The sequence below is a fragment of the Petaurus breviceps genome, unplaced genomic scaffold (assembly GCF_028583685.1).
Source record: "Petaurus breviceps papuanus isolate PSGF00001 unplaced genomic scaffold, PetGlider_PUasm1.0 90779, whole genome shotgun sequence".
Classification (NCBI taxonomy): Eukaryota; Metazoa; Chordata; class Mammalia; order Diprotodontia; family Petauridae; genus Petaurus; species Petaurus breviceps.
In genome coordinates, this window is record NW_027187344.1 from 2,230,682 (window position 1) to 2,250,174 (window position 19,493).

Genomic DNA, 19,493 nt, shown 5'->3' on the forward strand with positions numbered 1-19,493 from the left:
CCTTCCTTCCTTCCTTCCTTCCTTCCTTCCTTCCTTCCTTCCTTCCTGGTGATAACTAGCAAAAATCTACATTACAAACATAATGCCTTTTGAATTTGGCATTCCTCTGGGCACAAGGTAGGTTCTATGTGACATAATCCAACACAGAGACTAGAAGGAGTGTAGACCACCGTAAGTGTGCCAGGGATGGCCATAGGAACCTTGGTGAAGAAGGGGCATAAATTGATCACAAGAGCATAGAATTTATAAAAAAAGAAAAGACCATAGAAATCAGATGATCCCAGATTAGGAGCTGGAAGGGACCTTAGAGATTACCTAGTCCAACTCTCTCATTTAATTGATAAGGAAACTGAGGCACAGGGAGGCAACTTGCCCAATGTCCTGTAGGTACTAAATGGCAGAGATAGTATTCAAAAACATATCTTGGGCTCCAAATTTAGAATTTTTCTCCCCATGTTGATTCATGGCAGCAGAGAGTTTCCAATCCTAGCCAAAGTCTGGAAAAATCTTTGAATTCACAAAGTGGGCCCTTTGGACCCAGGAACATACTCTTACATTGTCTCTACTGCATTGCTATTCAAAACTTAGTCCCAAGCCTACAAGTGGAAGCCATCCATCATCCCCTCTAGAATCTTAGCTCAAGTGAAACGTGGCAGGATGGATGGACTCCGGAAGCCTGGCTCCCTCTCAACTCTCCGGCTCCCTAGCCCCAAGCAGACTTAACCCAGGGCTGGCACTCCCACTGTGGAAGCTCCAAGAGGCCACGCCCAGTGTTCTGAGATACTTGGCACCATTCCCTTGGCTCCTTACTCTACAGAGGGCCTGACCACAACTGCTAAGGAATGCTGAAGATTTTAGGAGGTCTGTAATCCTCATTTCTTGACCCTTTTGTCCAACTACCCCCTATGCTCCCTGAAGCCACAAACAGCTGTTCCACTGTTACTTAAAGGGGAGGTTCTAGAACCATGTATAAAAGTCCTATTTCCCCAATTTCGTTATGAACTCATTGAGAGGAGAAACTATGTCTTATACTTCTCTGGAAAACCCCAACAGAGCTTAGCATATCACTTGACAAATAGTAGTTTCAATAATCAGTTCAACTCAGTGAAGATTCATGAAGTACCTACTATATGCAGTTCTATGCTATACATTGTGGACAATGTGGACATTGTGCACAAAAATAGATACCACATAGATTCTGCTCTCAAGGAACTTAAAATCGAATGTAGAGAAAGCCAAGGACAGATAACTATGGTTCAAGAGGGAGATGTTTAAGAACAAACGAAATGTCCAGCCCAAGGCTATGAGAAATTCAAGGAGAAAGAAATCACTTTCACTTATGGGGAACAAGGATGGCTTCCTAAAAGTGATAGCACCTGAGTTGGGCCTTGAAAGAAGAGAGATGAATATGAAGAGATCAGAGACATAGGGAGTCCATTCCAGGAATGGAAAATCATATGTCCATGGGGACAGAGATAAGAGAAGTGAAGATGAGAATGGAGGATGGACAGTAGCTGAAGTAAACTGAGACATAGAGAATATTCCAGGATATAAAATAAGGCTGGATTAGTAAGTTGAAAGAAGTCAATTGAAAGTCAGAAATAGATTCCAAGTAAATCCTGTTGACTTACTATTCTGGGTCTCAGGGACTCCCTTACATGTTCTCCCTATCGGCAGTATTTTTGGAATATTCATATTTCTTACATGACACTGTGTATACTTTCCCCCATTCTGAATAAATTATTTACCTAGGATATTCCTCATGTATTATCTCATCAAAATGCATTCTTTTCATTCATTCTAATGAGTGTTTTAGGGTTTAATGTTTTGACAGGTTTGCATGTTTATAACAATGACAAACTCAAAAAAAGTCACCACAAAGAACTGAAAATTGAGGGGATGTTCATTGATTGAGGAATAGTTGAATAAATTGTGGTATGTAAATGTAATGGAATACTATTGTGCTATAAGAAATGATGAGCGAGTGGATTTCTGAAAGACTTAGAAAGACTTGCAAGAACTGATGCTGAGTGAAGTGAGTAGAACCAAGAGAACACTGTACACACCAATGGCAACATTATGCTATGATCAATTATGATAGACTTAATTCTTCTCAGCCATACAATGATACAAGACAATTCCAAAAGACTCATGATGAAAAATTATCCACATCCAGAGAAAGAACTATGGAGTCTGAATGTAGATTGAAGCATACTATTTTCACCTTTTTCTGTTTTTTCTTTCTTGTGATTTTTCCCTTTTTTTCTGATTCTTCTTTTGTAACATGACTAATGTAAAAATATGTTTAACAAGACTATACATGTATAACCTATTTCAGATTGTTTGCTGGTGTGGAGGGGGGGAAGGGAGAAAAATTTAAGCTCAAAAATTTACAAAAACAAATGTTGAAAACTATATATGTAATGGGGAAAAATAAAATAAATAAATAAAATAAAAATTAAAAAGGGGGAAAAAGTCCTCTGGGGTGGCATCATCTTCCAATGAGGAAGTCTATCTGGAGAGGTCTGCATGGGGCATGATCCCTCCCAGTGAGTTTTAAGAAGGAAGATGGAAGATATGCTTACCGGCTCAATGATTGCAGGCTCTCCTTTTTGTCCTTTTTCACCTCGGGGTCCTCCAATCTAGAATATGGAAAAGAAATATACACAGAAACATATAGAGATAAAATAAAATGCTATTCATAGAGCCCCTTTTACATGACTATATATTGGGTCCATTTTACATGGCAGATAAAAGAGTGTTTAATAGTAGAGATTCTATGGGCAGCCAGGTGGTGCAGTGAGTAAGAGTGCCGGCCCCAGAGTTGGGAGACCAGGGATCGAATCTGGGCTCAGATACTTAGCACCATACCCAGAAACACCTGGCCATGTAACCTTGAGCAAGTTACTTAATCCCAATTGCTTAGGGGTGGCCAGGTGGCGCAATGAGTAAGAGCACCAGCCCCAGAGTCAGGAGACCTGGGATAGAATTAGGGCTCAGATACTTAGCACCATACAGAAATAACTGGCCATGTAACCTTGAGAAAGTTACTTAACCCCAATTGCTTTAAAAAAAATAGTAGAGATTCTATCTCTGTGTCTCAGAAAGCTCAAAGTTTAATGTGATGTCCTTGGGAGCATTTGCTATAACAAATGTATATGAATGTGTGTGTGTGCATACACACATATAGACACATACACATATAAAATATGTAACATATATACATAATATTACATATATTTATATATACATATATATGTGGGATATACCTCTTCTAAAGGAAAATGCTGAGAACAGAGAACAGAGAGAAAATGCAGGAAAGAGCTACTCTGTCCTACAGAAAAGTCAGGGGTAATCACATGGCATTCTCACCCCTTCATAGATTGTATCTTGGTTTGCAGGCATCCCTGGTCCAATCTCTGATGGGGAAATCGTGGGATCAAAATAGGGATCATAGTAATTCTCAAGGTCCTTAATAGTTTCCACAGCAAAGTCATCATCTATGTCAGGTCTGCCTTGATCTGGGTCTGGAAATGGTCCAGTCTGAAGAAAGCAACAGGAAAAACATGGCAATGAATAACAGCAAGGGTAGCCCTCTGTGCGCTCAGAGTCCTTTCTGAGGAGCCCACAACCTCAGCAGCTGCATCAGTGGAGATCGGGGTAGAGAAGTTCATGAATGGTGACTACATTGTCTAAGAGAGATAGTCCATTGCTACAGGAAATAATTCAATTGGATAAACATGTATTAAGAGTACTTATGGGTGAAGCATTGTACGATTCTTAGCACTTGCTGATGCCACAGGCATTCACAAATTTATACAATGTCAGGGTTCGAAGGGAACTTGGAGGTAATCTGGTACCCTCATTTTATAGGTATGAAACTAATACCCAGAAGGGCAAAAGTGCAATTCTAGTGCCATTCACCTCTCCATTGAAGGAGAAGCAGGATATCAAAACTCACAGTTCTAGAGCTGGAAGGGACCTCAATGACCAACTTGTCCAACCATCTCATTTTACAGATGAGCAAACAGAGGCTCTGAGACGTTAAGGGACTGGCAGAGGCTGGATGTACCAGCCTCCAGATTCTGAGCTACAGACTGATCTAAGAGTCCATTCTCTTTCTACTGTACCATTCTGCCTCTCATGTCAAAAGTAATCATTAGAACATTATTAATATAGATTTTGTCCATTAATACATTAAATTTGTATCATCCTCCATTTTCCTAAGCATTTTCTCTCACATTATCGCATTTGCTCTTGATAATAACATATTTATATAGGCTTTAAGATGCACAAAGTGCTTTATATGTAGCTACTCAATTGATCCTCATACAAATATGTGCGGTTGAGAGGACAGGGCTCATTATGCCCATTTTATGAGGAGGAAATTGAGGCGTAGGAATGATCCAGGGTCAAAATAGTGTGAGCCGATGTCAGAACCAGAACCAGCACCCAGTTAGCTTAATTCCTAGCCCAAGGTTGTTTTTCATATTTGAGACCAGTCACCTCAAATTGATCCTGAGTTATATTGAAAAAGAACAGAACATTAGTTACGTTAGTGGAGTTGGTGATGATAACAGTGCTGGTGGGGATCTCAGCTCCTCCAACAGTGTCGGTGGGCTGGTCAGGGTTATCAACGCCCTCATAGATATCTTCATAAGGGGGTGGTGTGTAGTATTCCTCATTGATGGGTCCATACTCATAATCACTCCCTCCCAGGTTTGGGTCCTCTTTGTCATCCCTTTCGTTGGTTTCAGGAACTGGTGGTGCATCTGTTGGAGGTGGAGTCTGCTCCTAAAAGCCAGGTACACATCAAAATACAGTTACCCAGAAAGCACATGCAAGGGACATTAAAAGTCAAATGGTTAAATCACTGAGGTATGACTCAGAGAACTGGTGTTTAAAAAAAAAATCACAAATTATTGACTTTCCAAAGATAATACACAAAGAGGGAGGGAGAGACTATGCATTTACATAGTGCCTGCTATACGCATATACATATATATGTGTGTATACATATATACATATATACACATATATATGCATTGTGCTAAGTACTTCATAATTATCTCACTTAATCCTCATAACAACCTTGAGAGATATGTGTTGTTATTACTCCCTTTTTATAGTTGAGGAAAATGAGGTAAGCAGAGGTCAGGTGATTTTCTCAGTGTCACACAAGGAATAGGAGTCTGAGGATGGATTTGAACTTGGGTCTTATTGATTCCAGGTCACTGCACCATCTAGCTGCTTCCAATAATGCAACTGGCCAGATAGGTGAGTGAGCAGCAGACAAGGTAGACAGGGGTGGGATACTATCCAATCTAACCACAGAAATACTTAAGGTGTGTATTGGTTTTTAAACTGGAAACCAAATAGTAGAGCTGAGTTAAGCCTCAGAAATTGTTTTGTTCAACTCCTTCATTCTACAAGATGGGAAAAATGAGGTCTATAGAAGAGAAAGGATCTGCCCTACATTATATAGAATTTCTCTAAGGGCAGAACCAAGGCTACAATGCATATCTCCTAACTCCCCTCATAGGATTCTTTACAACACTCTTTACTCATAGAACCCCACTTCACATTCACTTGCTATTTATTACATGGATTCTGATAGACTGAGTTGAATCCAGATGTGTGCTGGAGTTCAATCCAACTGGCTTATGGGACTGTTCAGTTTCCAGGGTGAGCATTTTTGCTACAAATCTGGGCTTGGTTTATTGTTTTGTTGATTGTCTAGACCTAAGAAAGTGTTATGCAAATTAATGTTTTCTTCTTTTTCCCTTCTGGAGAGCCCAGTTGTTAAATATTTACCAACACACCTAATATTGATCTATAAACAATGCCTGAGCTCAGCAGGAATATAATAGAAGGCTGGGGAATGAAGTCATTACCAGACTGAGGATCTAGTGATAGTAGACTAATAATAATAGGAATTTATATAATGCTTTAAGGCTTGCAAAGTGTTTTATATGCATTATTTCATATGAGTTTCACAATACCACTGGTTAAATCATATCCCAAACAACCACTGCTATCCCCTTCCCCTTTCCCACTTCACCTAAAACCTAATTCTGTACAAACTCAAACCATTTCACTGGCACAAGAATAAAGGTATTATAGCCCACAAACATCTCAATGCTTATGAAGTGGGCCAATACACAATCACCATCTACATGTCCTCTGCCCAGCTTTATGCCTAAACCAGGTTTCTTGTTTGTTTAAACTCTCTCACATTGTGCATAGGTCCCTAAAGTTTTTAGAACTCCACTACTCAAGAAACTCTAAACCAAAATGAGAGAGGAAACAGGTCTGCATCCCTCCCTCCATCTGACCATACCTCAGCAATTTCTGTAGCTTCTCTAGCAGCTTCAACAGGCTTTTTGGTTGGGGCTGGGGTTTTTCCTGGGTCATCAGGGTCTTCATAGTATGGATATTCATAGTAATATGTCTCACCATCTCCTTCTCCTTCTGGATACTGCAAAAAAATCACAGTAAGACTTTGAGAAGATGAGGCTCTCTGGAAGAGACATTTCTGCTTTATAATGTCAAGAAAAACTTCATTTTTAGAGGATTTTAAAAAACATAAATTTTTATTGTTGTTATTGTTTTTAGCAATGGCAAACAGTTTGCTGGAGATGGACCAGGGGGAGAGGGGAGTGGAAAAAAACTTCAATAAGCTTATATTGTATGGATAATAATTAATATTTGTCATGTTAAAAATAAGAAACTATAAACATGAAGTTATAAACACAAGCAACATGAAACCAAATCTTTCTAAAATGGAGCCTATAGTACAGGCTCTTTTTTATTATTGGAGAATCATAAGCACTATTTTCCCCATTTTACAGATAAGTAAATTAAGCCTTTGAGAGGTACAGTTACTGATCCAGTCTCATAAATAGGAAGTGTCAGACCCGGAACTCTGAGTCTCACCCTCATGGTGCCATGGCATCAGTGAGCCCGACTGTAAATGTACTGGGTACAACTTGGTATTTAGGTTCATTCACTGGTGAATTATTTTGAGCTGCAAGAGACCTTGACTCCCTTCCAAAAACCTTATTTTATAGATGAGGTAATTAGGTCTGGACAGGTAAAATAATTTGTTCCATATTATACACATAGTAAAGGTCTGAAGTAACACCAGGTCACCTTGTTGCCAAAGCCCAGAACTCCATCCACTATACCATGTTCTCTCTGAATATTACTATCTATATCTTTCGTTCTATCTATATCTATTCTATCTATCCATCTACCTATCTGTATACAAAGTGTATGTGCATACATATATGTGTATGTTTACATACACACACATATATATATTTAGTAGGTTTTTATCATTAATTCTCTTTTGACTAAAACAAAAAAAAACCTTGATTAACAGGAAATCAAATATTTGGGAGATGTCGTGCTTTGATCAGACTCTTTTGAGAGTATTATTTAATTCTCAGCACCACATTTTCATGGATGCTTTTTATTTAATTAAACTTTTACTAAGTATCTATTACATGCAGGTGAGTGTCAAGGCTGGAACCCTGACAAGATGGAATGTGTCTGAAGGGATTTATTCTACATTAATTCTAAAGCAATAACTACACCCAATGGCTGAAAGTTCTAAGATGGAAGATTTAAGTTTTAGCTTAATCTAAGGAACTTTCTACCAACCAGGATGCTCAAGAATAGAATGAACTATCTTTAGAAACCTGAAGACGTCTATCTAAAGATTGTTAAGGATGAAAAATAACATACAACAGCATATATACACTGGTTTTAACTATGGAAAAAAACATACATATTCATTGACAAACACTGGGAAAGAATTTAGAGAGGGGTGTCAATATAGGTTAATGGTTAACTGGTTTATCACTTTTAAGAAAATCCTAAAAAAGTTATTCCACTGATTTTTATCTTTTCAAAACGCACTACTTCTACTCTAGACTTTCATCTTATCATAGAATGTTATGCATTATAGTCATCTGTGTTGATGTTTTGAGGTTCTTAAGGGCAGGGACATGTCTTAACTAAAATTTTTATCTCCCATGAAAATTTGTATGTGCTGAAATCCCTTACATTGTAGTTTTCTGTATGCAGAAGCATTTAATAAATGTTTATTATGTGATAGCATTGTAAAGTCCTAAGAGAAATGTTTTTGTTCAATTAACCAACCAACATATATTGAACGCTAAGCCCTATGGCTCCAAGCATAGGTGGTGGGGAGGAAAGTGAATATAATATTACAGGTGGAATGAGATTGCCTGGTTAGACTTCTTTCTAAAATAGAAAACTTCTTGAAGTTTCCATGAGGTATTAGCTGTTTTTCTAACCACAGTGCAAACCAGAAGCACTCACTCATCCAGGTGACACCATCCTCTTCAGGCTTTGGGGGTTTGTGGGAAATGCAAAATGATTTGTGGCTTAGGCACCTACCCCCAGATCCATAAAACACAAGATGGCCCTTTCTTGTGTGCTAGCTGGTGAGGAATATGGAGTGGAGTGTCAGGAAGAAGGAGGAAAGAAAAAAGTCTCAAGTTCTAAACTCAGTTTTAGAGGCTGAATGAAGTAGATTTTAAATGAGATGACCTCGGTTTTCATCATGGTTCTGCTGCTTAGTATGGCTATAACCTTGAGTAAGTCCATTCACACCTCTGGGCCTCAAGTTTCCTCTCCTTCAAAATGAAGGAATTGAACTGGATGATCTTCAATGTCTCTTCTAGTCTAAAATTTGTGATGTTAATCTCATTCCCAAGGAGTCAAACCATGGAGGAATTTTCATTCTCATGGAAACTTCTGCTCTTTTCCCTTTAATCTTCTATAAGTTACAGTTATGGAAAGTGAGCAGAACACACCCAGAGGATGGAGAATTGTAAGAGGCTCAGACAGCACAATCAACAAAGGCTTACTTATCAAGTGATATAAAGGTAGTTCTTTGGACATCAACATACAAGAACACCTGTTTTGGTGGTGGTGGTGGTGGTGGTGGTGGTGGTGGTGGTGTGTGTGTGTGTGTGTGTGTGTGTGTGTGTGTGTGTGTGTGTGTGTGTGTGTGTGTGTGCGCGCGCGCGCGCACATGTGTTTAAGATTTCTCCTGGGCAGTTGTTGAGTTTCTTTGGCTACTAGGTTGGGTTCTTACTTCCTCCTGCTGATATACAACCTCTTGAATAACATGGAAGCCAATTAAAATTATGCCTAGGGAGTCTTTGACATACTCAAGATCCATGGTTTTGAAAAGTTGCATTTAAATTTATTTAGTAAAAAAACCCTCAAAATTCTATAAACACTTAAAAATTAATAGAGCACTTTCCATACAAGTTTACTGTGGCAAGTGCTGTTATCCCTATTTTACACATGAGTAAATTAAGACTTTGAGAGATACAGTTTACCAGTCCAGTCTTATCAATAGGAAGTGTCAGACCAAAAACTCTGAGTCTTACGCTCATGGTGTTATGGCATCATTGGGCCCAATTTGAAATGTACTAGAACTCGCTATTTAAGTTCACTCTCTGGTAAATAGCTTTTTTTAATGTGAAAAAAAAAAACCTCTTTTTAAAGTGACTTATCACCCCATAATTTATCACTTGGATAAACACAGACTTTCTCAGGATCATAGGATTTATGACTCAAAGGGATCTTACAGATAGACCTGTGTTAACCTTTTGTTTTAAAGGTGAGGAAATTGAGGTTCAGAAAGGAAAAGTGATTTTCTTAATATCATACAATGAATTCATAGCATAGTACAGTTTCAAATTCAGGTCTTTTGAATTCAAACACAGTGTTCTTTCCCGGGAACCTTAATTGTTGTCTATTGTTGCTAACTGTAAGGCATTCCTCTCCAGATTTCTAGTGTGCTTCTGCAAACCCTAAACACAGATGGACCCTCCTGACATCTCAGAGATACTCGAATCCCTAAGGATGTTAAGAGGATATAAAGTATCCAGAGGCTCAGGGCAGAACAGTCTTCTTATGTATTCATCTGTATAAATATGGATGCAAATGAGATCTCAGAGATACTCTAAGTTCCTAAGGATGCTAAGGGGATATAAAGTATCCAGAGGGCTAGGGCTGAATAGTCTCTTACGTATTCATCTGGGTTGGGGTCCTGAGACTGTGGGGTGTCTGGAACAGCAGTATCACAATCCGGGCTGTAATGTTCGCAGTAATCATAAGCCGCTCTGGCGTCGGGGATGATAAGGAGCTGCTGGATATCACCCTGGAAAAAAAAGAAAGGGGGGGGGGGAGCGGTGAATAATGGTTGACATTTATATGGTCCTTCAAGCTTCACAAAACAGTATCTCATTTGGGAAGGAACCATGTGGAAGATCCCTCCACCAATGCCCCTAACTTGGGAGAGAAATCCTAAAATAATACCCAAGACACCTAGAGGATAAGAGTGACTTGTCCAGGGCCCCACACATAGTGTCAGAGAGGAGGTTAGAAGTCAGGTTTTCTTGAAAGCATGCTCAGCACTCTAGCCAGCAGCTACCTTGCCTCTGCAGATATTTTAACTCCCAACTGACCAGTGAAGAATCCAAGGATCATAGGATCAGAAATTTCAAGCCGGAAGGAATCTAGAGATAAGCTCATCCAATATCCTCATTCTTCAAGCTCAGAAAGATTAAGTGACTTGCCCATAGTTATAACATTACTACACAATAGTTGGCAGATTAAATCTAGATTACTTCTGACAGATAGTCCAGCATGCTTTCTACTATACTAAGTTAGTAGAAAAGATAATATAGATGGTACAATACATGTAAACAATGAACTTGTAGTCAGGAAGACCCAAGTTCAAATCTAGCTTCAGATATTTACAGTTTTGTGGACATGAGTCTACATCGATTTTCTCATCTGTAAAATGGGAATAATAATAGCACCTATCTTACAGGGTTGTAAGGATTAAGTAACATAATATCTGTAAAGTGCTTTGCTAGACTTAAATTATTACATAAATTCAAGTTATTTTTATTTTTATGTGATAGATATACAATAGCAACCATTTATACAATTTGTTAAGGTTTGCAAAGTCTTTTACAAAAGTCATCTCAGCTGACTTTTACAACTGATCTTTACAACTCTGAGAGCTATGTAGCTTTATCATCCCGATTTTGCAAAGGGGAAATGAAAGTCTAGTGACCTGCCCAGGGTCATATGGTTATGAAGTATCTGAGGTAGGATTTACACTGAGGTCTTCTTGACTGAGAGACCAGCACTTTATTCACCTCCTTGCTTTAATGATATAATGTAGTTGTCAACAAGAGTACCTAAGGCTGATATCAGGGAAGCCTCTCCTCTGTATTCTGTCTGTTTCTTTTTCTAACCTCCTTTCTTCATGCAATGCCCTCCCACCACTCCATGTGCCCTCACAAAGCCTCTTCTCTCCTATCACTGGGCAGAGTTTCTGGTGTTAGGGCATCATTCACCCACAGGAGGCATTAGAGACTGAATTGATTGTTTGTACCAAAAGGATTTGTATTTTAAAAGGGAAGTAAAGCTGAGAGAGAGAGAGAGAGAGAGAGAGAGAGAGAGAGAGAGAGAGAGAGAGAGAGAGAAACACTCAGCCCATAAGGAATGGCATGCTAATGGTGGGGCTGCAGGCACCACTAGGGAAAGTATTTTTGTGCCTAGGTAAAAAGGGTAGATGAGAGAGAGGAGACAGTCACTCTCTCATTCCGTCCCTTTGTGATCAGGACACCTACTGAAAAGCTGGTCAGGGTTACCGTTCAGTCTGTGGGAAGGAAAACAGATTATTGGTTCACAGAATGGCAGTTAACTCACTACCAGAGTGACTTAAATCCCTGAGTTACAAATCCTAAATAGGAGGTATCACCTCCTTCAGTATCCAAAAGAACCCCAAAATTGTAGAATCTCAAAGGTGTAGGGTAAATTAGCAGACATTTATATCAAACCATAACTGAACAGGAATTCCCTTTAAACCTTCTCAGCAAATAGTTATCCAGCCTCTACCCAAGGACCTTCAGAGACAGGGAACTTACTACCTCCCAAGGCAGCTCATTTTCCACTTTGAAATCCAGCCCAAACCTACTTCTCTTCAACTTTTACCCACCTGATTCTGAATTCTGTTCTGCCCAAACAGCATCCTTATTTTAGTATACTTAGCCCATGGTAGGTGTTTGGTATAATCTGGTCCTTTCACAAATGGAATACATTTATTCTATAAACTGAAAAGTGGTTCCTCTCATCACAATAAAGATCCCCTGCCTTTCTTCATTTCCTTGTACAGTCAAGTCTGATCCCACATTTTGATGGTTTCTCCAAACACTCAGGGCCCAGAATGGGCTTCTCTACATTTTATAGATGGGGCAGCTCCTTGGATATTCACCATGTGGTATCCCTAGTATCATCTTTATGAATGAGGACCATCCCCCCACACCCAGACTACAAACAACTTGAAGACAAGGAATGTGCTTCATGCTTCCTTAAGTGCCAAGCCTAGCAGAGGGTGGAAATGCTTAGTGAAAACTCGGGACAAGTCATGAGAAAAGAGGAATAGGCGGCTACAACAAGCCAAGAAATCTACTTCTAAGTGGCCTTCAGTAAAGCACAAAGGGTGGGTGGCTCCATAGAAGACAAGACAAGGAGTCCGAAATAAATTCCACAATTCACCAGAACTGTCTCATTCCTGTTAAATAGGAGCTTCATTTCTGATCATTTCAGTGCATACAAATTTTCCATTTAAATGTATATATACAAAAATGTATGCATATATGTTTATATACATGCACATACATATGCACATGTATGTGTATGGATGTATATATGTGTGTGTGTTTGTGTGTATATATACACATACACACATACAATTTCTAACAGAGTTTATTAACATCTGGGAGACTGCTTGGTATTCAGTCTTAGCCTGGGGTCACCTTTCTTCCTAGTTCCCTCTCCTTCAATAAAATTAAGTTGTTCTCCCAGAGGGGACTGGAGGGCAAGAAGAAAGTAGTTTGCCTGATAATCCTGGATTTGCCTCTGGGGAGGGCTGATAGTCTATAATATCCTGTAAAGTAACTTGAAACTAATCCCCTTCTCAGAGGAAAGATAAGGCTTAGGGGCTGCCAATACACTCAGTGAAGCCCATGCAGAATGAGAAGAGCTGAGTTTTCTCTTTTACCTTTTCAATTTGAAAGGACCCAGATGTAGACCTAGGACTGGAACTTAATCCATTTTCCCTGACATTCCTGCACAGAAAAAGATTATTTCTAGGGGTGTATATCACAGGTCCCAGGAGCTCACTTCAGTAGCATCTTCAGTTTTTGCATGCATTCTCAGATTCTTTTTTTTTTGGGGGGGGGGGGGGCAAAGTGTGTAAATCTTCCTTTGCCTTTACCTAGGGCTCACTATACCTCTGACTTTGAAGCCTGCCCCACCCATTCCCCCCACCCCCCGCCAAGATTGGATGAAAAATGAACATCATAGTTCAATAGGAAAAATTGCAACATTAACTAATATGAAAGTGCAAAGCCAGGGTTTACCATGAAAAAGATTCCAGAGCATTCAGATAGTTCTAAAAACCTCAAAGGGTTCCAGAGCTACATTAGTATCCAGAACATTATAAGTTGTAGAATTTCAGAAGGAAAGAAGACTGCAGTGGCCATCCAGTCCAGGTCATATCTGAATAAGAATCTCCTCTATAACATATAGGCCACATGGACATCCAACCTAGCTAACTTTCTTGTCTTTGTATCATCTACAAATTTGATCTCTGCTAAGAGGAACCCACTACTCCCTGAGGGAGTCCACAATATCCACAATAGGATAGCTCTTTTTGTTGGGGAGTTTTTTCCATACATCTTTTAGTTTTTCCTAAATTTGTCCTATTGTGATTTTTATCTGCTACCAGTAATTCTGCTTCATTGGATGAAATATAACAAAAATAACACCACTTCCATGACGTCCATTTAAATACAGTGAAGACAACTATTCCTCATCACCATTTTTCTCCTTTCTAGGCTGAACATTCCCAGTTCTTTCCATCAATCCTCATGTGGTATAATCTCAAAACCACCTTTTTTTTTTTGCCCTCCTCTGGTACCAGTTTATCAGTGCCCACCCCCCAAAATTATGGAACCAGAATTGAATCTTAGAGAAATTGATACAAGATTCTAGATGTGGTCTGTCCATGGCAGAGTGTCCCTTCCCTAATCTGGGACACTACAATTCTTTTAACACACCCTAAGAGAGCCTTACTAGTCTTTTTGGCCACCAAATCAGACTGTTAACTTATATTGATCTTATAGTCCACTAAAAAGCCCTTCTTTTACATTTATTCTTATTATATTTATTTTATTCAATTTTGACTCACTCTTAAAGACTACTGGAATTGTTTTGGATCCTGATTCTGCTATCTTATGTGTTAGCTACTTTTTCTATCTTTGTATCATCTGCAAATGTGATAAGTATATTATCAATCAATCAAACAAGTATTTACTAAGTGCCTATTATATGACAGGCACTGGTCTAGGTCCTAAAAATGCAAATACAAAGAATGAAATAATCTCTATTCACAATGAGCTTACATTCTAATAGAAGAAACAAGTACATACCAAAACACACACACACACACACACACACACACACACACACACAGCACAAATATGAAGTGAATAAATATACGTACTCAGAGGATCTCAAAAGTCTTCAAGTTTTAATAGCTTAAAATGGCACTAAGACTTTTGGGACACCTGCATATACATATAAATGAAGTGGTCAAAGAAAAAGTACAGTGAGAGGGAGGGTATTCACAACTGGGGGGGGGGGGGCAGGGTCAGGAAAGACTCCATGTAGAAGATGATACCTGAGCTGTATCTTAAAGGAAGAGAAAGGCTCTATGCAGCAGAAGTAAGGACTGAAAGGGACAGAGACAGGAAATGGATTTTTGTAAATAAAGAAAAGGCCAGAGTGGCTTTGAATTGCCAAGGGAGGTAGGAAGCAATGTCCAAAGAAGCTAGAAAGACAGGCTGGAATCAGGTTGTGAAGGTTTTTAGGAGCTAGATGTCTAGGTCTTTAGCCAAACTACTGGTAGAAAATGTAAAAACATTTTAGAGTTAAGGAGAGAATCTTAGAGATCTTCTAAGTTGATTTGTTGCTGCTGCTTAAGTTGGTCATGTCTGACTCTTTATAACCCTATTTGGGGTTTTCTTGGCAAAGATACTGTTGTGGTTTGCCATTTCCTTTTCCAGCTCATTTTATAGATGAGGAATTGAGGCAAACAGGGTTAAGTGACTTGCCCAGGGTCACACAGCTAGTAAGTGTCTGAGGTCAGATTTGAACTCAGGTTTTACTGTCTCCAGGACCAATACACAACCATTAATTACTCCTCCTTGGGTCCACCCATTCAGTGAGTTCCAAATTAAATTAATTTTTACTATTATCTAGTCAATATCCTATCCACAAAACAGTCTCATGTGAGAGACTTTGTTAAATGCTTTGCTAAAATATGGGTAAATTGCATTCCCCAGACCTTCCAGTTCTAGTAAGTCTGGTCCAAAAGGAAATGGTATTATTCTGCTATGACCTGTACTTGATGAAACCGTGCTAGCTCTTTGCAATCCCTGTTTCCTTTTTTAGCTATTAGCTAATCATTCCTTTAATAATACATTTTAGAATTTTGCCAGTAAGTAATTGAAGTCAAGGTCATTAGTCTATATGTTAAAGTCAGAGTTTAAAGATTCCATTCTCTTCACATTTTCAAAAACTGGAACAGCATTTGCTCTACTTGCAGCCTAGAGTCCCTCTCCCTTTCTCTATGATCTTTCAAAGATCCCTAACAGTGGTTCATTAATTATATCTGCTAGTTCTTTCAGGACCCTGAGATGTATTTTGCCTGGACTTGGTGATTAGAGTTCATTGAAAGCATTTGAGCATTATGTCCTGAATAGTGACTCCTAACTAGCCATTTTTTCTATTCTTTCCAGTCTAAAGATCATTCATTCTCCTTGGCAGACCTATAAAGGCAGTATATGAAATGGGAAGTTGTGCCATTTTTCCAACATCATTTATCAACACTTTGTAAGCCCTACCTAATACCTCTCCTTTGATCCCCCTTTCCCCACCCAAAAAATTAGCATTAGAAAGCATTTTTGTTGTCTTTAGCTTTCTTCTCTAGTTGCATTTCATCCTGAGCTTTAAGGTCCCTGGCATTATTCTTATGGGCTGTACCCCACTTTTTATTCACCTTCCATTACTTTCCCCATGTCTTTCTAAAATCTAAGTTGTTGGAGTGGCTAGATGGAGCACTGAATAGAGCACTAGCCCTGAAGTCAAGAGAATCTGAGCTCAAATCTGGCCTGAGACTGTTAACACTTCCTAGTCATGTGACCTTGGGCAAGTCACTTCACTCCAACTGCCCTCCAAAAAACAAAAAATTAAAAATATTAAAAAAAAATCTAAGTTGTCCACTGAATTCCCTGTGCCTCCATGTAGTTCTCTTTTAATAACTTTTCCTCTTCCTCTTCACTGGAATTATTTTTTTGTTTGTATCTTTAAGAAGTTTACCCTTGAGACCTTCCCATCAGTCCTAGGTGGACTTCTCCTATAGAACTGGAGGCAATGGAAACCTATCTATCCTTTCATTGAACCCTTTGAAATCTGTTCTCCAAAATATGAAGGGTAAATGTCAGACGATGCCCATCTTTCCTCTTATTCTCTGTCATGTATTCTAAGATAGATTGGTCACTTTTCCCAAAAGGCTCCATCATTTCTACTCATGTAATACATTTTTTCTTGCTGGTGAGCATCATGCCTAGACTAGTATTGGTTCCTCCACTCTGAAGGATGAAATTATCATTAAGACAAGTCAAGAAATTATTAGTCTTTGCTTCTAGAAAAGAGAGTGCCCACAGTCCACCAGGTAACTCAGTGTCCCCATCACTACTCTATTAATATCTTCATAACTACTCTATTAGGCCTCCACGCTAGAGTTATGATCTGTTTACCAAAATTCTCATCTGTTTCTTTTTTGGCCCAAGTCATCTGTAATGTACTCTAATGAGAATATCATTTCCCTTCCTGCCTCCATCTGGTGACCTTCATCCAACTGCCCTCTACTAGGTTTCTTCTGCCCTTTTGGTTCCTAGATTTCCCTGCATGAGTATTTTGTTTTTAGACTTGCTGTATGATTTCATGGCTATAGGGAACTTTCAGTGTGAAAACACCTTTTACAAAAGGCAGTTAGCATCTGCTCTGTAATTTGATTTTTTTGCTTGGGGTCACACAATCAGCATATCATAGGTAGGAATTGACCCCAGGTCTTCTTGACTCAGAAGTCAGTTCTGTCAGCTACACAGAGCTGCCATTTAATTTACCTTTGGAAGAAACTACATGGGTTTAACTTTTTAAAAATACATTACTATTCTACCCCCCAATTCTTCACTCCCCTTTTTTTTCCATCATGCTCTTTATGAATAAAGTATGCCCTTCCAGATCAATATTCCAGTCATGGATCTCATCTCAACAAGTGACAGAATCAAATTTGCCTCCTTAAGTGAGAAGCACTAGTTCACCTTCCTGCTACTCAGATTTTGTGAATTTGTATATAGATGTCTAAAGCAGTGGACTTTATTGCTGGATCAACGCCTAAATTTTGTCTCTTGAGAATTTCTGGGAATAACTGCCGCAAAGAGAATTCTAGAACCCTAGCAAGCTTCCAGAGAAATCAGTGTGCCAAAATATTATGAGTTCAAGAAAACCATGAGGTTCTAGAATATTCACTCTACTGGCTTTGTCAGAATGACATGACCAACCCTTAAATCAGAACTCTGAGGCTTTGTCTACACAGAGCATAGATAAGGTTAACATCTGACATTCTGTGTGTTGTTTGAAAATGGCTTCCAAGTCTCTACTTGGTGAAATGTCAGTTAAATCTTTAATCTTACTTAGAACACTGCTTATTTGGAGTATAGAATATTTACTTTTTCTTTCTTCAATAGTCTTCACTCCAAACGGAACTAGAGGTCTCCTGAGCAGCTGTCAAGGATTGTTTCCTGGGCATGATGCCTAATTACAACTTTCCCTCTTCCAGGAAGGAGTCTAAGCACTAGCTTAAAACCCTGAGCAGTTTTGAGATGGCTTTGTTTCCAGGCTAGTACTTAACTTTGCTTGACCTTAACCCCAGAAGAGGGTCCAAGAAGATATGCTTAAATCTGGCAAAATCCAAACACAACCCAGTCAATTAAATTCAATTCAACAAAGATTTACTGAGCACTTGCTATATGAAAGGCACTGGGGAGGCAAAGGTTGATAAAGATACAATCCCTGCCTTAAGAAGCTTACTCTTCTACTAGGAGGTATGAGACAGGTACACAAATAAGTGTAATACAGTGTCATGTGTGCTCTCTGATGCCAGAGGGCACTTAGCTTTGGTAGATGTCAGGCAGAAGGTCAGGAAGCACTGAGCCAAAAGGGAGAAAGATGGCTTAAGTCACACAGGCTGCTGCCAAAGGGTGACATTAATTGAGCACAGTCCCTAAGAGCAGAGGGCTATGCTTTGGGATGCTTGGAACCTACCATCAAAAAGAGTTACCTACTATCTATGGGAACTTGTCAGGGTTTATTTCTTTGGCTGGACCTCGCTCATGCCCTGGGCTGAGAGCTTTTATGGGCAGAATACTCTAGGACCCCATGGGGCTTAAAACCACCTCAGACCCCATGGGGCTTAATACTGCCTCAGACATAAGGCAGCCAAATCAACTAAATGAATCTTAACTGAGGGTCTCCTATGTACTCAACTCCTGCTCTAGATATCATGTGGGGATGCAAAAATAAGAAACCCCATGTTAAGTTTATAGTTGGGAATCATCAACTTTTTGGTGTCAGACAGGAAGGGCAATGTACACTTGTGTAGTCCTGGTTCTGGCATATATTGTCTGTGTAACCTTGGGCACATCAGGAGCCCTTTGTGGCCCTCAGTTTTCTCATTGGGCACAATGAAGTAGTAGGCCAGATGATTCCAAAGTTTCCATCCATATCAATAATTTTTTTGTTATGAATACTCTAGGTGGGCAGATAGAACAAATGCTGAGAAAAAAATGACATTTTAACACATTTACATAGCCTTTTAAAGTTTGCCCAGTGCTCTACACACATTATCTCATGTAAGCCTCACGATAATCCTGTGACATAAGTGATAAAGGCTTTGTTATTGCCATTTGCGAGACGGGGAAACTGAGGGGGAAAGTGATTTACCTACATTCTTAAAGCATCAGAGGTAGAATTTGCACCCATTTCTCTCTTGACTCTAACCCTAACAGGATTTTCATTCCATTATGCTACCTTTATAAGACAGCCTATAAGCAAAGAGGGCACTTTAAAGTACAGATGCGATAGAAATTCAGAGCCTAGAGAGGTGAATGAGAGATACAAGGGGGGGGGACTAGATCTGGGCCTTGGCTGATGGCCAGGATTTGGATAGGAGACTAGAAAGGGTTAGAACATTAGGCACAGGGATGGGGAAAGGAGAAGGTGTGAATGAAGACACAAGT

At 39.3% G+C, this 19,493-nt stretch overlaps 1 protein-coding gene across 2 annotated transcripts in view; it reads right to left on the reverse strand.

Moving 5' to 3' along the window:
- The window catches only part of COL5A1 (collagen type V alpha 1 chain), a 315,926-nt gene that overhangs the window by 155,097 nt on the left and 141,336 nt on the right, over positions 1-19,493 (reverse strand). For both annotated transcript variants that reach the window (XM_069069226.1, XM_069069225.1), the window contains exons 5-9: positions 10,076-10,207; positions 6,341-6,478; positions 4,555-4,794; positions 3,373-3,543; positions 2,586-2,642 (exon numbers count right to left, since the gene is read on the reverse strand). In XM_069069226.1, the coding sequence (XP_068925327.1) occupies positions 2,586-2,642; positions 3,373-3,543; positions 4,555-4,794; positions 6,341-6,478; positions 10,076-10,207 (738 nt within the window). The remainder of the gene's footprint in view (positions 1-2,585; positions 2,643-3,372; positions 3,544-4,554; positions 4,795-6,340; positions 6,479-10,075; positions 10,208-19,493) is intronic.